Here is a 16,345-nt window from a genome sequence, read left to right on the forward strand (position 1 = left end):
CTGCCCATAAAATTGTCAACGTTTATGCGAAAACCTTTTTCGAAAATCCGTTTCGTTTGGGGAAAGCTTTTTCAGCGGAGCTGTGGATGGTTTGTTCGTTAAATTTGGAAATCCCCTTTAAATTGCTTTAAAACAACAAACCTTATGTGGAGTCAGGACTGGGAATACTCTTAAATACATATATACAGACGATTCAAAGTATTTATTGCAGAGGAGTATGCGTGAAAATGGAATGGCATTAAGTGGGAGGACTCCCCACTTTTGGGTGGAAAAGCGAAAGGCTATAGCAATGATACATTTGAAAGTCCTGTAGAAGTGAAAGAATTCATGGGATACATGACTGAAGGAGAAGAAATAAGAAAAATGGTTTGAATAAAATTATGTTGAGGTTTGAAAAACGACAATAATTATTTCCGATTTTAAGAAGATTTTATGAGTTATATATATTGTTTTTAATAAAGTCCTCTTTGTAAACTAATATTTTCCAGCCCTGGAATGTAGCTTTAATAGCAAGGCAAGGTCGTAAGACCCAAAGGACAATATTTTGCACGGAATGCCAGGAACCCCGGGCTCGTATATAAGCGTACTGGGGGATGGGGCCATAAAAGGAATGAACGCGGAGAAAAATTACTCCTTCGGCTGTGTGTCAGTGCATTGGAAAGAGACAAAGTGGCAATCGAAGGAGCATTGACTGCTGATATCCGGAGCAACAATGATAATGATGATGGTGATGATGACGATGGACAAACAGAGAAGTGCGTGTCGAAGTGCAGGCATGAAGGTCGTAAGTGGCCCGGAAATATTACTACAACTGACAGACAATCCGGGCTATAAAAGGTTTGACCGCCAACGACACACGCTCCATTCGCCCGAAAACTTCCCGGCTGAAAGGCTGAAAGGGAAAAGCTTCTCTCAACGTAACCGACAGCAACAGATCCGACAACGACTCCGGCCCCGGACACACGAAGCTCGTCAGAGGAAATCATGGAACAAATCAGGCTGCCAGAAGCCAAAGAAGCAGCGACAGGCGGCAAAACAAATTTAGTGTAACAATAGCTACTGCCGACGACGCAACACGGAGTCCGGATTCCGGAAAAGTGAGAGGCCTCCAAAACGTACGTATACGCCTCCGGGGAGGCTGTGTGAAAGTCTGAGCATATGCCTGTGTGTACCAGCTCTCCTTAAATTATAAATAAGCAAAGAGCAAATGCCGCGTGGATAAAATTAAACTTCATTGCGGCCTCTTTAAGAGGTGTGAACCGAACTGATTCGCTGCTGGAAGACCGGACAGGAATTTAAGTGTACGGAAGGACAGTAAAATAAAGTAAGCTTTCGCAGGGAACTGGGGAAACAATGTGCAAATTGGTTTAAATCGTTGTTTAGAGGGGCAAGTTACTAGGGAAAGTAATACTCAGAAACTCAGTAAACGGAATATATAATTTAAAAGTTTCACTCATATTTACTAAAGGAGTGTAAGTTAAATTCATCCTTCATCTTTCGTTTATCCTTTAGGCCGTTATTAATCAAGTATTTGGCTTTTATTAAATTTCATTTGACAGCTCATAACATCGACATTAATCAAACGCAACCATTTCTACTCACAAAGCACCTAAGAATTTGTAACATTTTTTACGACTTCTGGGAGAAATTTTGCATGTTTTTGGTCAAAATTGAATAATACAAAGTTAGGGCAGATGTTGGAGGATTTATGGCCGTTGTTAGTTAGCTTTAGAGGGAAAATCGAAGAGCAGGCACTGCCAAAGGACGAATTAACGGCAACAACAGCCAACGGAAATACGTCAAGAGGCCAATGAGCTCGTTCGCTACCTCCTGCTGGGACGTGACAAGCTAAAAATGGCGGAGAGGAGGATTAGGGGTCCGTGATGGGGGCGCTGGAGCTGGAAGACTTCGTGGAGGCGCGTGCCTGCGGCTGCCACATGAAGCCAAATTAAACTGTCGAGGCAATAAATCAAAAGGAGCAGCGAGCAGCAAGCTTCACTTTTCCCCAGTGTGTTTGAAGACTAGATAAGGGACACTTCATTTCAGATTCAAGTAACCATATTTCTTCGGTTATAATTTTAAATCAATCTTAATCATATAAAAAAACCTCTTGACGAGGTAAAGTACCGGTGACGAACCTGCATGCGAAACCCAAAATATCTGATATCAATTTTAGTGACGAAAATATGCTATATAGGTGTACAAAATTGCATATAAAAAATATTCTTGTTCGGCACGTGACTGATTTTTTTTTTGTTTTTCTTGCACGTGCCGAACAAGAATATTTTTTATATGCAATTTTGTACACCTATATAGCATATTTTCGTCACTAAAATTGATATCAGATATTTTGGGTTTCGCATGCAGGTTCGTCACCGGTACTTTACCTCGTCAAGAGGTTTTTTTATATGATATCAGTTGTTTTTTGTATATATTGATCTTCAATTATTTAAAACAGAACGTATAATATATAGAATATATATATATATATGGAAGTAACCTCTGGACAGGCGATTCACACAGTTAGCAATACTTTAATTGTAAGGATAAACATCAAAAATCTTTTTTTTTTTAACTCTATAGATTTTGACATTCAAAAAGGTGGAATAATTAAAAACCTTTCCAAAGACGTAAAGAATTTTTCGATAGCTTCAGTGGATCTGAAGTTATACGTATTTTTAATTTACAAAGGTTTTAGAATTTGGTTAGTTTAAAAATTTTATTTAAAAATTTGCCCAAAAATGTATTTTAAATCCAAAATTGTTTCAGTTGTGGGAAACCAAATTGTTTTAACAAATTAACAGATGAGAGGCCTATTCTTATGAGAGTTCCACTATATAATAAATTATAAACAAAAAAACAAGAAAGGAAAGTAACTTCAAGCGGAGCCGAAGTTGATATACCCTTGCAGTTAAGCAGAAGCTTATATTATTATTATATATTTCGGATCCTATATAGTTGTCCGATCCTTATGAGAATTTCACCATCAACAAAACTTCTAATAAAACAAGAAAGGAAAGCTAACTTCGGGCGGAGCCGAAGTTTATATACCCTTGCAGTCCGCTAGGTGGCGCCACGCATCTTATATTATTAAATATATAGCGGATCGTATATAGTCGGCCGATCCTTATGAAATTTGGCATATTGAATTATTTTGCCCAAAGAGTAATCTGTACCAAGTCCCATCTTTCTAACTTAAAAAACACCAAAGTTATGCCAATGCCGATCGTTCTATGACAGCTATAGGATATAGTCGGCCGATCCTTATGAAATTTTGTACATATTTTTGTACAATTTATTTTGTACAAGATATTTTGGTCAAATAAAACATGTGTGGAAAGTCCCAATCCTCTAACTTAAAAAACACCAAAGTTATGGCATTTCCGATCAATCAGTTATATGGCAGCTATAGGATATAGTCGACCGATCCCGGCCGTTCCGACTTATGTACTACCTGCAAGGAAAAGAAGGATGTGTGCAAAGTTTCAACTCGATAGCTCTAAAAGTGAGAGACTAGTTTGCGTAGAAACCGACAGACAGACGGACATGCTCATATCGACTCAGGAGGTGATCCTGATCAAGAATATATATACTTTATAGGGTCGGAGATGTCTCCTTCACTGCGTTGCACACTTTTGACCAAAATTATAATACCCTCTGCAAGGGTATAAAAATGTATGGCATATCCGATTAATCATATAATAAACATGTATTATATCTAAAATAAATGCGCAAAGATAAAAAATTAAAAAAAAAATTTCTAGTTAAACCAATTGTTGAATGTAACAATTTATTTTGGGTGTGCGATATAAAATAATAAATATTAGAAAAGTATTGGCGGAGTTGGTTTGCCTGGTTTTTTTTTTTAGATTTTAATCCATGATTTGGCCCAAAACGGTGGTGGCTGTAATTTAAGTAAAGCAGAGTTTTATTTATATGCATTATATGCTCAGTGGGGGCATATGCATATAAAGCGTTCTACTCATAAAATTTTGCATTCTTCTCATTAAGACATGAGACACTGAAACATAAAGCAGAATTACATCAATATTTGCCATCAAGCAACAAAGTTCGAGATTAGCCGAGTGGAGAGCGTTGTGGTTCCTAACACGGAGGGCCTGAGTTCTAATCCTAGTTGAGTCAATGTTTATGTGTTACTTTTTAAGCCCTTTTTTATTTGGATTTTATTTTTGAAATATTTGAAAATAACTTTTGTACAAAATTTCATAAGGATGGGCCGACTATATCCTATAGCTGTCATAGAACGATCGGAATTGGCATAACTTTGGTGTTTTTTAAGTTAGAAAGATGGGACTTGGTACAGATTCCATTTTGGAATCATAATAAATAACCTTATTGGCCAAATTTCATAGGGATCGGCCAACTATATCCAATAGCCGCCATATAACTGAACGATCGGAAATGGCACAACTGCAAGGGTATATCAACTTCGGCTTCGCCCGAAGTTAGCTTTCTTTTCTTGTTTTTCTTTGGGACCTCAAGATTGGTACCTCAACCGACCCGTCCGACATTTCTTTCAGAAGTTATTCAAGAAATTAGATTTTTACAGCTTTTTCAAAAAGTTGTAGAACAATAATTGCTCATGTCATACATATGAGTCATATGACATTAACAAAAATCTCCAATTTTATTCAGTATTGCAAAGAAAAAAATATAGACAAACAGACCCACTGGCTTCATTTTGAAAAAACTGTAAAAATCGAATTTCTTGAATAACTTCTGAAAGAAATGTCGGACCGGGTCGGTTGAAGTACCAATCTTGTGAGTCTTCTCATTAAGACATGAGACACTGAAACACAAAGCAGAATTACATCAAAAGTTGCCATCAAGCAACAAAGTTCGAGGTTGGCCGAGTGGAGAGCGTCGTGGTTCTTAACACGGAGGGCCTGGGTTCGAGTCCAACTTGAGTCAATGTTTACGTTTTACTTTTTAAGCCCTTTTTTATTTGTATTTTATTTTTAAATAAATAAACTAAAATCTGAAAAGATATACTCCATATTTTTAGGGTATTGACCAAATATAAGCAGACTCCAAAAAGCAAAGTTGCCAATCAAATACACACACATGTATAAGTAAATGCAAGCTTCACAGGAGGCTGTACAAAATGGGTAGCTGCACTTACAGGACCATATCTTGAGTTAACGGATTTTGCCAGATATGAGCGATATATCAAAAGTTGCGTCATCTCAAAAGCTATCTACACGTGCAATAAAAAAATAGGATCAGTCGAGTAAATTTTGAGAAATAATTTTTTTTCTTAAAAAAAAAGTTTATTTTCAGTGTATTTTTTTTTTTTTACTATATAGACGTTTGGTCTCAAAGAAAATGAAATTGATATTTAAAAAACCATTTCAACGGTGTAAAGCTCTTTTTAATATCTTTCTTAATTATAAAGTTATGAATTTTTTCATTAACAACGTTTTTTTAATTTTTTGACGTAAGCTTAAGGTATTTCAAAAAGTTGTAGAACAATAGTTGCTCATATGATAGTAACAAACATTTTCCAAATTTTTTCAGGATTTTTAAGGAAAAAATAGTGCAAACAGACAAACCGACAAACAGACAACTGGCTTCATTTTGAAGAAGAAGAAAAAATCGAATTTTTCGAATAACTTCTGAAAGAAATGTCGGATCGGGTCGATTGAGGTACCAATCGACGCGTATTTAGCTCTAGAATGCGAATATATAAAAATATTCTATCTGCGGGCTAAAATGTGTCCACCAGCCTCATTTTAGTGATAAAAATTTTTTTTACTTTCACCCTAATTTCTCCCAAACCAAATAACTTTTGGAATATGTTTTGACAAAAATTATCTAATTGAAACAATACCTTTCGATTGGTATATCATTCATTTAGATCGGTTGCCTACAGAAAATTTTTAATTCTTCGGCTATATATAGAGTTTCCTCGCGCACGCCTAGGCATGCAGGTCGTCACCTCGTGGACTTCCGTCCACAGTGATTTCATGCCTAGTGAGTTTTTTGATAGGGAGCTGAATTAGTGGGGAAGGGAACTCCATTCAAAAATTCACAGAATTTCAAACATTTTATCTTTTCTTGAAAGGTCCAGTTAAAGAAAGTATATTTTTCTAAGGACACTTTTTTAATCTTTGTTTAATTCGTATTTCCGTATCCTTGGCTTCCTAATCCCGGACCTTAGCCAACTAAATTGACTTGAATCCCCCGGATCCCCGGTAGAATACAAGTTACCTAATTTGCTTGCTATGAGAAATGGAAAAACTTTTCCTGCCGCAGCCTATTTAATCGCCTCCCAACTTTGGCTCCTTGCAGGAAAAGTTTTGCGAAACCAATTTGGACGATAGACAGGACGACAGGTCCTAAGTGACTGCCGGCCTCACCATGTACGGAATGCTGTACGAAAGCGTGCAGCACTACATCCAGCAGGAGTACGGGATGGACACCTGGAAGAAGATCTGCCAGATTGTCGATTGCAAGCACCAGAGCTTCAAGACCCACCAGATCTACCCGGACAAGCTGATGCCGGATTTTGCCGCCGCTTTGTCCGCCTGTACCGGAGAGTCCTTCGACTTCTGCATGAACTTCTTTGGGAAGTGCTTCGTGCGTTTCTTCAGCAACTTCGGATACGACAAGATGATCCGCTCCACGGGAAGGTACTTCTGCGACTTCCTGCAGTCCATCGACAACATCCACGTGCAGATGCGGTTCACCTACCCTAAGATGAAGTCGCCCAGCATGCAGCTGACCAATGTGGACGACAACGGGGCCGTCATCCTCTACCGGAGCGGGCGGACGGGCATGTCCAAGTACCTGATCGGCCAGATGACGGAGGTGGCCAAGGAGTTCTACGGCCTGGACATGACTGCGTACGTGCTGGAGAGCCAGAACGACATCTGCGGTGGAACGGCGGGTCCCATCAAGCTCACGGATGGCCCGCTGACGGTCATCGTCAAGTACCGACTGGACTTCGACAACCGGGACTACATGAGCAAGCGCGTAAATGTCATCGCCCATCCGTCTCAGCTAAAGATGCCCTCAGTGGACCTGAATGTGTTTCTGGAGCTGTTCCCGTTCACTATAGTGCTGGACCATGACATGCGCATCACTCTCGCCGGTGAGAAAATCATTGAGACCTGGATTCTTCACAACCCGGGCGTGAATCCAAAGAGTTTTATTGGTAGCCACATCTTGGAGCGGTTTAAGTGTCGGCGGCCAAAAGATACACTGATCGAATGGGAAACTATTCTGCAGATGCGTACTGTTCTCTTCGAGTTCGAGCTCATCCGAACAGGACACAACCGAGCCGCCTACGACGCCGCTCTTAACATCGACTTTGATAATTTCGACGAGGCCAGCCTCAACGAGGCCCAGTCCATGGCTCTGGCCAGTGCCCAGGAGCTCAGTGCCGAGAACGCCAAGGACGATGCCGTGGCTGGGACGTCTAAATCAAAGGAGGAGATTGATCCAGCCACGGGACAGCGCCGCCACTCAGTCGGTCTCAGGTCCATTCTTCTGAAGGGCCAGATGTTCTACATCAAGGACGTGGACTCTCTGATCTTCCTCTGCAGTCCGTTGATCGAAAATCTGGATGAGCTTCATGGGATTGGACTGTACCTCAACGATCTCAATCCGCACGGTCTCAGTCGGGAGCTGGTCATGGCCGGGTGGCAGCACTGCTCCAAGCTGGAGATCATGTTCGAGAAGGAGGAGCAGCGCTCGGACGAGCTGGAAAAGTCGCTGGAGCTGGCCGACTCGTGGAAACGACAGGGCGACGAGCTGCTCTACTCCATGATCCCCCGTCCCATTGCCGAGCAGATGAGAAAGAGCGAGGAGCACGTATGCCAGAGCTTCGAGGAGGTGTCCGTCATCTTCATCGAGGTTTTGAACGTCTACGACAGCAGCTCCAACAACATCCAAGACGCCATGCAGGCGGTGACCACCTTGAACAAGGTATTCTCCGCCCTGGACGAGGAGATCATCTCTCCGTTCGTCTACAAAGTGGAAACAGTGGGCATGGTCTACATGGCTGTATCAGGCGCTCCGGATGTGAATCCCCTCCACGCAGAGCACGCCTGTGACCTGGCTCTACGTGTAATGAAGAAAGTGAAAGCCCATGCACTGCCTGGCGTGGCTATCCGAGTCGGCATCAACTCAGGTCCAGTGGTTGCCGGGGTGGTGGGCCTTAAAGTGCCCCGGTATTGTCTTTTCGGCGACACGGTCAACACCGCTTCGCGTATGGAGAGCAGCAGCGATCCCTGGAAGATCCAGCTCTCCAACTACACTGCCCTCAAGGTGCAAAAGGTCGGGTACAAGGTCGAAGCTCGTGGGTTTGTCAAGGTCAAGGGCAAAGGAGAGATGGAGACCTATTGGCTTCTGGAAGGACCAGAATAAATTTGAATCGTTTCGTCAGCAAGTCTGTCGTAATCCAGGGCACATACTTTTCTAAATATTTGAAATAGTTCAGAAATAAGCTCCTAAGGTACAAGTATTACAAAAAAAGTTAGTTTTTTTATAATAAACAGTTAAATAAAAGTGGTTTTCGTGGATGAAACTTTACTTAAGATTTCAATATGAGTATTTTAAATGATAATGGTATTATTTATAAATATATATAAACAGAAGATACTTTAAAATAAGTGTTTTTTTAACCGTATATTTAAAAATATTTAAACGAACTCTTTATGGTCGTTAACTGCGAGAGCCGTTGGCTAAGACTACGCTCAAATTTTTGAAATTTGTACCCGTGCAATCGCTAAAATCTATCGTTTTTTAAAATAATTTATTTGGTAACTCCAAAATTCCCGCGCAAAACACAAACAGCTGTTTTCGGTAGCTTAAAGGAAAGCTTTTTTAGTGATCCCGACTCAGGAGAGGCAGTTTTTAATATTGTAGAAACAACCTGTCAATATAAAATGCGGCGCTTTAGCTTAATTGTGGCGGTTAGCGAAAACCTAGGCATCGGTATAAAGGGCGACCTTCCATGGCGCATAAAGTAAGTCCCAGAAATACGAATACTCAACTTGCTAAGAGCTTGAACCCACAGATCAGAGCTTAAGTACTTTAGCCGGACAACAAAAAGAACCAGTGATCCCAGCAAGCGCAATGCTGTTATTATGGGGAGGAAGACGTACTTCGGCGTTCCCGAGAGCAAGAGACCACTGCCCAACCGCCTGAACATCGTTTTGAGCACCACGCTACAGCCGGAGGATCTTCCCAAGGACGTCATGTTGTGTCCCAACCTGGAGGCGGCTATGAAGCATTTGGAAGGTGATGACCAGATCGAAAACGTTTGGGTCGTAGGTGGCAGCGGAGTATATGCGGAGGCAATGGACTCGAATCGTTGCCACCGGCTATACATCACCCGAATACACCAAAAGTTTGAGTGTGACACTTTCTTTCCCACGATTCCCGAAAGTTTCCGCGAAGTGGCTCCCGATCCGGACACACCGGCAGGCGTCCAAGAGGAGAATGGCATTGAATACGAGTACAAAGTGATGGAGAAAGAAACCAAATAAAGAATGCCTTTTATTTACTACGAACATCGTCCGCCGTGATTGTATCGCCTTCCAGGCCCTTTGCCGCCAACATGAGTTCGTAGAGCTGCACCACCTGGTCGTCTTTGAGCATTTCTACAGCGTTCGTGTCCAGAGGCTCGCCCAGTTCCCCCTTGGGCTTGCCGCGAAGACCTAGTTGCTTAGTTATCGTCGAAGCGTAGCGCTGCATGAAAAGAATCCACATTTAAGATCAGACCATTGCCAATTACGTAAAACTTACGGCCCACTCTGTCATAAAGAGCTGCGCCTCCATAGGATTACATTTGAGGTGTCTTCTGAACTCGTCGCGCACATAGTTGTCTCCCAGGGCACGAAGTTCCGCAGGCAAGCCTACAGGTAAAGGAGTTGCAGTTGCAAAAGGCGGTTTCTCGAATTTTTGGATGCAACTCACCTCTGTGCAGGCGCAGAATGGTTTTATACAGCAGGCGGACGCGCTGCGGGTGTGTAAGTTGATTCATCAAAATTTTAGACATTTTATGCTTATATCCTACACGACATGCTAATACTGTTATTGTTTAGACAGTTAAAATAGTAAATAAACAGAAGGTAAATAAATCGCGATTCCGGTAATCGTAAAAAAGATAGGGCATCTCTGCTCCATAAAACAGGGCTGCCACGTAGTTTTCTTGCTGGCGCGCGTTTAAAAAATAAATTGTAGAACGTAATTTGTACTGTTCAATAAATTCCCTTCCGCGATCAATACAAAATGACACAAATGCCATATTTAACAAATTTTATAGATAAGAATAAAATGGTAAAAGAGAAAAATAAACAAAAAGAAAAACAAACATCAATAAAAAGTCAAAAAATAAATGAAAAGATAGTGGTGCCACTACCACTCGGAATTTCCAACATTTTTCATACATCTTGATTTATTTCTTGCATGGTTGTATATATATAATCACATGTGCAGTGTAAGTTCAATCTGTCGTGAAGGTAACCCTTGAGGGCGAATTAAAAGTACATCTGGCGTGGCCATTGGTACCTGTATGAGAAAACAAACAAGTAACCAGGCATACACGCATTAACTTTGGCTAACTATTGCACGCCTCCTCAATACTAATTACACCAAGCACCAAACTGTATGTAGCTGAGTGGCACTCAACATTGTCATCAACTTCGTCATTAGAAATGGGAATAGATTAACAATCTAGTATCAGTGATGCTATTGCTCCGCTGGTGCTCGTTGTTCTGCTGGATCGGGCTGGCCGACTGCATCATTTTGCTCTGGCAGCAATGGTTCGCCTTCGCCACCCCAGGGAAAGCCTCCGGGTCGGTCCTCGACAGGTGCTTGATAATTACGCTCGATGTGCTCATTGAAGAGCCGTTTCCTACGGGACAAATTAAAATGAATAACGCTTGGAGCTTGCTATTTGGGTTAACTTACAGAAAATATGGCGTTTTTATCAGTCTGTATCCGTTGGATAATGTGGGGTAAACATCCTCAAGCACATAGTAGATGTGGCCCACACCCATGCCAATAATATCCACCCACACTGTGTTGCCCAGGATCATCGAGCAGCAGAGCAGTACCCACGGCAGGTACGGCGCCTGGAAGTTTAACATTCCGAAGAAGTTCATCGGTACGAGCGGGTTGCGCCGTGACCACACGTACACAAGCATCAGCGTAAAGGCCTGTCCCAGGAACAACAGGTTGACAAAAATTCCAAAGAAGGTCATTAGCACGCCGCCGAATATAAACATCATTACAAAGTCGGAGCTACGGCCACGGAACGAACCGTCCTCCAGCATCCGGCAGTATCGGTAAGTGAAGACCATGTTAAAAAAGAAGCTAATGCCGATGGTGCCAAAGTAGAGGAATGTGGTGGCAAGTCGCCAGATTTGGAATTTGCGAACGATTAGTGTGGGATTAAAGTACAGCTGCAGGGGTGAAACCAAATCCAGGTGCTAAAACGATTCAAAAGAATATCACATACGGTACACGTCACCTTCGCGGGAGACTGAATCCTAGCCGGACACTTACCACTGCCAATGTGGTGAAGACGCAAACGGTGGTGTATGCCCGCGTCACCACCGGTATCTCCAAGTAAAACTGCCGTAGGGCATTCATGGTTTCAAGACTTCCCAGATGGGCTTACAAGCTGCTAGATTGGTGGGAGTTGGAAGGTGGTGGCGATGTGTAGCTTTCCTAGGAATTTGTGCGTGGCTCCCTTTGTCGCGCAGAGCCTTCTCGGTCTCGCCTCTGCGCCTAGCTCAAATCTCCCGGATTGGCAAACGGAATTGATTCGGGCCTCAACAGCCTGTTGGAAAAACAAATGGAAAAACTAGCTGGCTAGTTTTTATTTTTATGCATCCCCACGACCTGATAGGGATGGCACTTGCAACTGTCAACCGGTGGCTATCGATAGTTATGTTATCGTTATATCACGTATTCACCCTCTTTACAATACATGTTACTTCCGGGATTCCCCAAGATACTTTTTGAATATTGAATTGGAGTTATTTTTGGCGCCTTTATTTATTTTTATATTATTTATGCTTTCGAATCATTTTTTTCTTGGCAGGTGCTAATATCTTTAACTTTGCGATCCTTCGCGCGAATACTACCAAACTTATCCTGTAGATACTTTTGAACGTTGCTATTATACTGTTTGCGGGAAATGTGTCCTAATTTCTTTAATATGGGTGTGGTGTTTGTTGACTTCTGCTCCGAGCTAATCTCTTCGGATTTTTCCGTTTTAAATGATGAACCAGCAACAGATTGGTTAGAATGGCCCAGCAGGAGCTTATCTGCAAAATATGAGACGTAAATATTTATTAGGACAAAATGATAAGACTTCTGGGTAAAATTTTATAATACTAATATTTACCTCTTAGTTGACAATCGACTTTGCACTCAATATTGACGGGCACATCATTCGTATCCTTATTTCGCTCTGTACTGGTATCATTTAGTTTGTTTAAATTTGTTTTTTCATCGCCGATGTTAAAATTCCGGTGAGGCTTAGCTATCACATAGCTGCTACTACTTTGAGTGATATTGAATGACCCAGGTTCCATGCATCTGTCAGTGCTAGCTTGTTCCCCATTTAAAACATCAGATGGAAAGCTTAACGGCAACAGGTGTGTTTGCTTTTCTGGATACATTTTCCTCAATCGCTTGTAAAGGAGGCATGTAATCGTGGACAGCAGCATCGACATGCCGAGGAACCAAATCGTTATGATACAGACTACTGTGAAAAAGTTAAGGTCCAAGAAAGGATTTGATTCGGCGAAGTTTTGAATCACAAGGCTCATCTGAACGAAATCTCTGCCACCGGGATTCTCGGCTATGCAGGTGTAGACTCCTTCGTCGGACTTCTTGGCATCTATGATGGTAAGGCGCGAAACAAAAGTATAATGACCCATATTCTGTTCTGGTATTTGCTTTTCCAGCACAACTTCGATGTAAATCCTCTGCTGCCGATGACTTTTCAATGGCGTGAAACCAGCAACATACAACTGCTTGTTGTAGTCCCAGGCAATTACGGTATTGTTTGGTCCGTGGACGCGACATATAAGCGTCACATTTTCCTTAGACGTGTTAATGGAAATACCGAGGCCCGGATACACAATTTTTGGCTTACAAGCAAACGCCACCGGCTTATCCACGAGCCACTGCAGACCCCGCAATTGCAGAGGATAATGACACTCGATGGATGGTGTGTAAAGATTCATCTCTACCACGAAATCCCGGAATGGCTGGAGGTCACATGTGCAATTCCAGGGATTCTGGGCCAGAGAAAAGGTGCTCAGCTTGGTCAAATTTTTAAAAGTTTCCTTTCGCATGAGGGTAAGCTCGTTGCCATCCAAATAAATCTGCGACAATAGAGGCACGCCAACAAAAGCCTGCATTTCAATACTCACCAGGCGGTTATGCTTCAGCTCTATTTTGTGGAGATATTTAAGGTTGTGGAAAACACCTTTCTGAATCCTCTGTAAGAGATTTCCATTGAACACCAAAGACCGAACCTTACTTAGCGGTTCAAAAACATTTGGTAGAAGCTCCACAATCTTATTATTCGACAAGTCAAGTTCAATTAGAATGTTCAGCTGGGTGAAGCTTAGCGGATGAATTCTCCTCAAAGTACCATTAGTTATAACAAGTTTATGCAAATTCTGCAACTGCTGAGACGAGAATACGTTTTCCTCCAAGTAAAATATGTAATTCTGTGACAAATCCAACACCTGGACCTCCGAGTTAAGGTATTCTGGGACTCCGCGAAGGCTCAGATTGCGACAGTCGGCCGTTTTTTTTCCAGACACCCACTTGCAGCGACAGTTGCCGCATTCCCTTAGCCAGTCACTGGAGGAGGCTGTGCCTGGAAACAGGCTTATTAGGAATACGAGGCAGGAGAATTTTAATAAAGTAATAGGCGACAGACTGCTTTTCCTGGTAGCCATTGGTTTATCCTAGACGAAATCTGTTAAATTAAATTCAGTTTAAATGATATTATATATATATCAGACTTTACACATTAGTTCTGTTAGTTCTACTAGCTAATTTTTATTTTATTCGCATTTTGCGCGACTCTTGGTTGGGTCTGTGACACTGACCGTGGAAATAAACTTTTTTCTGCACTTTTTTGGCTTGCCACTTGCGGTAGCCACTTAAGCTTGTTTCAATGATGAATGGTAATTTCAAATAATTGGTCCGAACAGCGCAACGTAAACAATTGAACTGTCTGTTAGTTTAAAATGTGAAGTAACATTTACATATTTGTTAATTGTGCGCATGGCATATGGCTTTCCCACTCTCGACCATTTCAAATTTTCCTCTTGTTTAAGGTCGTTTTGAAATTCAACAGGTTTCCTTTGTTTACCTAGACAGGTAATTTAAAAAGGAATATTCATAAAGCTCAAGATCTGACTCAACAAGAGAAACACGTTTCTACCATTCTTTAATGTCCTTGAAGTTCAACCTCTATAGAATATTCAAACTTTTCATGGTACCCAGCCGTCACATTAAACAAAACGTGCACTACACATATATTTGACTAAATCGGGTAATCGGGATACTAATTTTATGCGCATAGATAAACATAAATCCAGTATAATTAAAAGGGCGATGACAATATTCAAAAAGAAAAGTTTTCCAGACATTTACACTATAAGTAAAAGCCTGGGGTAGTCCCAGTTCCCAGACGTGATCAGAATGCCACCCAATAGTAGCGCAACTACCGGAGTGCTCTATGAGCCAGAAACAAAACTCCTGGAAGATTCTCCGGCTATGGATAAGGATATCGGGCTTCAGAACACTTCAAAGGACTATGAACTGAAATGGGTGTGGCGAAATATAATCCTCTTCGCAGTTCTTCATATATCCGCGGTGTACGGTGTGTGGCTCTTTTTTACTGAGGCCTCGTGGAGAACTCATTTGTTCTTCCTGGTGACACAGGCCATCGGGATTTTCGGGATTTCTGGCGGAGCACATCGCCTGTGGTCGCATCGGGCCTTCAAGGCTAATCTGCCACTGCAGCTCATCTTGCTGTTCTGCAACACATTTGCTTTCCAGGATTCCGTCTATGTTTGGGTCCGGGACCATCGCGTGCACCACAAGTATACGGAAACAGACGCCGATCCGTATAATGCGAAGCGCGGCTGGTTCTTCGCCCACATTGGATGGTTGTGTTGCAAAAAGCACCCGGATGTGGTGGCCAAAGGCAAGGAGATTGATCTTTCCGACCTTAAACGAGATCCCCTCATCATGTTCCAGCACAAGTACTATCTTTACTTGATGCCAATAATCAGTTTCGTCCTGCCCACTGCTATACCAATGTACTTTTGGGGCGAGTCCTTGAACTGCTCCTGGCATGTGATGTCGATGTTCCGATGGTGCCTGACCATGAACATAATCTGGATGGTGAACAGCTCGGCACACAAATTCGGAATGAAGCCCTATGACAAGAACATTGGACCTACGAATGAGAATGTTCTGATATGGATGCGGCTCGGGGAGGGCTACCACAATTATCACCACACTTTCCCGTGGGACTACAAAGCCTCGGAACTGGGCCCCTATTCCTGGGAACTAATCACATGGTTGATCGACTGTTTCGCTAAACTTGGCTGGGCATACGATTTGAAGTCAGCGTCAGAAGATTTAATCCGACAACGAGTCCAGCGCACGGGCGACGGGTCCCATCCCTTATGGGGATGGGGAGACAAGGACCAACTGATGGAGGACATTGTTGGAACTACGATCTCTAACTGACGACAAATCCTCATTTTAACTCAAATTCATTCTTTATACTATAATGACGCAATAAAATCGTATTCAAATTCTACGGAATTTACAACTCAACTTCAAGTTCAAACTGTGCTAGGAACCTATCCATAATAAATATCCATAATTTTATAAGGGTTTTGGTATTATTGAAAAGGGCCGATGAATTTCTTAAGCGGAATAATTGGCGAGTACCCTGCAAAAATTAGAAAAAACTTCCCCTGAAAAATTGCATGGAAGGACAATATGATCCCCGGCGAAGGCTATATCTTTGACAATATTCATCCGATTCTCGAGCGGAATACCTTAAACGATTTGTAGATTAATTCTCCACCAATCTGCATTAAAATCTCAGGACGCAATTTTTTTTAGATTTTTTGTTAAATTTTATGGGGGGTCCCCTGCAAAATCTTGAAAACAGCATGGAAGGACAATATGACCCCCGGTGAAGGCTATATCTTTGACAATTTTCATCCGATTCTCGAGCGGAATACCTTTAACGATTTGTAGATTAAGTCTCCATCAATCTGCATTAAAATCTGGGGACGTAATTTTTTTAGATTTT

At 41.9% G+C, this 16,345-nt stretch overlaps 6 protein-coding genes across 8 annotated transcripts; 3 read left to right on the forward strand and 3 right to left on the reverse strand.

Moving 5' to 3' along the window:
• Positions 1-833: 833 nt before the first annotated feature.
• On the forward strand, positions 834-8,569 carry LOC6501275 (soluble guanylate cyclase 89Db). Of its 2 annotated transcripts, none has more exons than XM_032456254.2 (2): positions 834-1,324; positions 6,313-8,569. In XM_032456254.2, the coding sequence occupies exon 2, from the start codon at positions 6,382-6,384 to the stop codon at positions 8,389-8,391; it is 2,010 nt and encodes a 669-aa protein (XP_032312145.1). In that variant the 5' UTR covers positions 834-1,324; positions 6,313-6,381; the 3' UTR covers positions 8,392-8,569. The 2 variants fall into 2 exon arrangements, with proteins under 2 accessions (XP_032312145.1, XP_001954900.1); XM_001954864.4 differs by having other exon boundaries at positions 835-1,115.
• Positions 8,570-8,803: 234 nt separating this feature from the next.
• Positions 8,804-9,539, forward strand: LOC6501276 (dihydrofolate reductase). Its single transcript, XM_001954865.4, has 2 exons — positions 8,804-8,992; positions 9,044-9,539. The coding sequence occupies exons 1-2, from the start codon at positions 8,913-8,915 to the stop codon at positions 9,513-9,515; spliced, it is 552 nt and encodes a 183-aa protein (XP_001954901.1). The 5' UTR covers positions 8,804-8,912; the 3' UTR covers positions 9,516-9,539.
• Positions 9,493-10,332, reverse strand: LOC6499307 (succinate dehydrogenase assembly factor 3, mitochondrial). The gene is made up of 3 exons (XM_001954866.4): positions 9,946-10,332; positions 9,775-9,884; positions 9,493-9,717 (listed from the first exon to the last, which is right to left on the reverse strand). Exons 1-3 carry the CDS (start codon positions 10,025-10,027, stop codon positions 9,526-9,528), a joined length of 384 nt encoding a protein of 127 aa, XP_001954902.1. The 5' UTR covers positions 10,028-10,332; the 3' UTR covers positions 9,493-9,525.
• A 67-nt stretch (positions 10,333-10,399) lies between these two features.
• On the reverse strand, positions 10,400-11,919 carry LOC6499306 (derlin-2). The gene is made up of 3 exons (XM_001954867.4): positions 11,539-11,919; positions 10,942-11,462; positions 10,400-10,885 (listed from the first exon to the last, which is right to left on the reverse strand). Exons 1-3 carry the CDS (start codon positions 11,623-11,625, stop codon positions 10,720-10,722), a joined length of 774 nt encoding a protein of 257 aa, XP_001954903.1. The 5' UTR covers positions 11,626-11,919; the 3' UTR covers positions 10,400-10,719.
• Positions 11,680-14,218, reverse strand: LOC6499305 (leucine-rich repeat-containing protein 24). 2 transcript variants are annotated; one of them, XM_001954868.4, is made up of 3 exons: positions 14,112-14,218; positions 12,386-13,978; positions 11,680-12,305 (listed from the first exon to the last, which is right to left on the reverse strand). In XM_001954868.4, exons 2-3 carry the CDS (start codon positions 13,956-13,958, stop codon positions 12,049-12,051), a joined length of 1,830 nt encoding a protein of 609 aa, XP_001954904.3. In that variant the 5' UTR covers positions 13,959-13,978; positions 14,112-14,218; the 3' UTR covers positions 11,680-12,048. The 2 variants fall into 2 exon arrangements, with proteins under 2 accessions (XP_001954904.3, XP_032308744.1); XM_032452853.2 differs by having other exon boundaries at positions 12,386-13,967; positions 14,030-14,139.
• A 468-nt stretch (positions 14,219-14,686) lies between these two features.
• On the forward strand, positions 14,687-15,858 carry LOC6501277 (acyl-CoA Delta-9 desaturase). The gene has a single exon (XM_001954869.4). It carries the CDS (start codon positions 14,710-14,712, stop codon positions 15,766-15,768), a length of 1,059 nt encoding a protein of 352 aa, XP_001954905.1. The 5' UTR covers positions 14,687-14,709; the 3' UTR covers positions 15,769-15,858.
• Positions 15,859-16,345: the final 487 nt, after the last annotated feature.

Source organism: Drosophila ananassae, chromosome 2L, assembly GCF_017639315.1.
Source record: "Drosophila ananassae strain 14024-0371.13 chromosome 2L, ASM1763931v2, whole genome shotgun sequence".
Classification (NCBI taxonomy): Eukaryota; Metazoa; Arthropoda; class Insecta; order Diptera; family Drosophilidae; genus Drosophila; species Drosophila ananassae.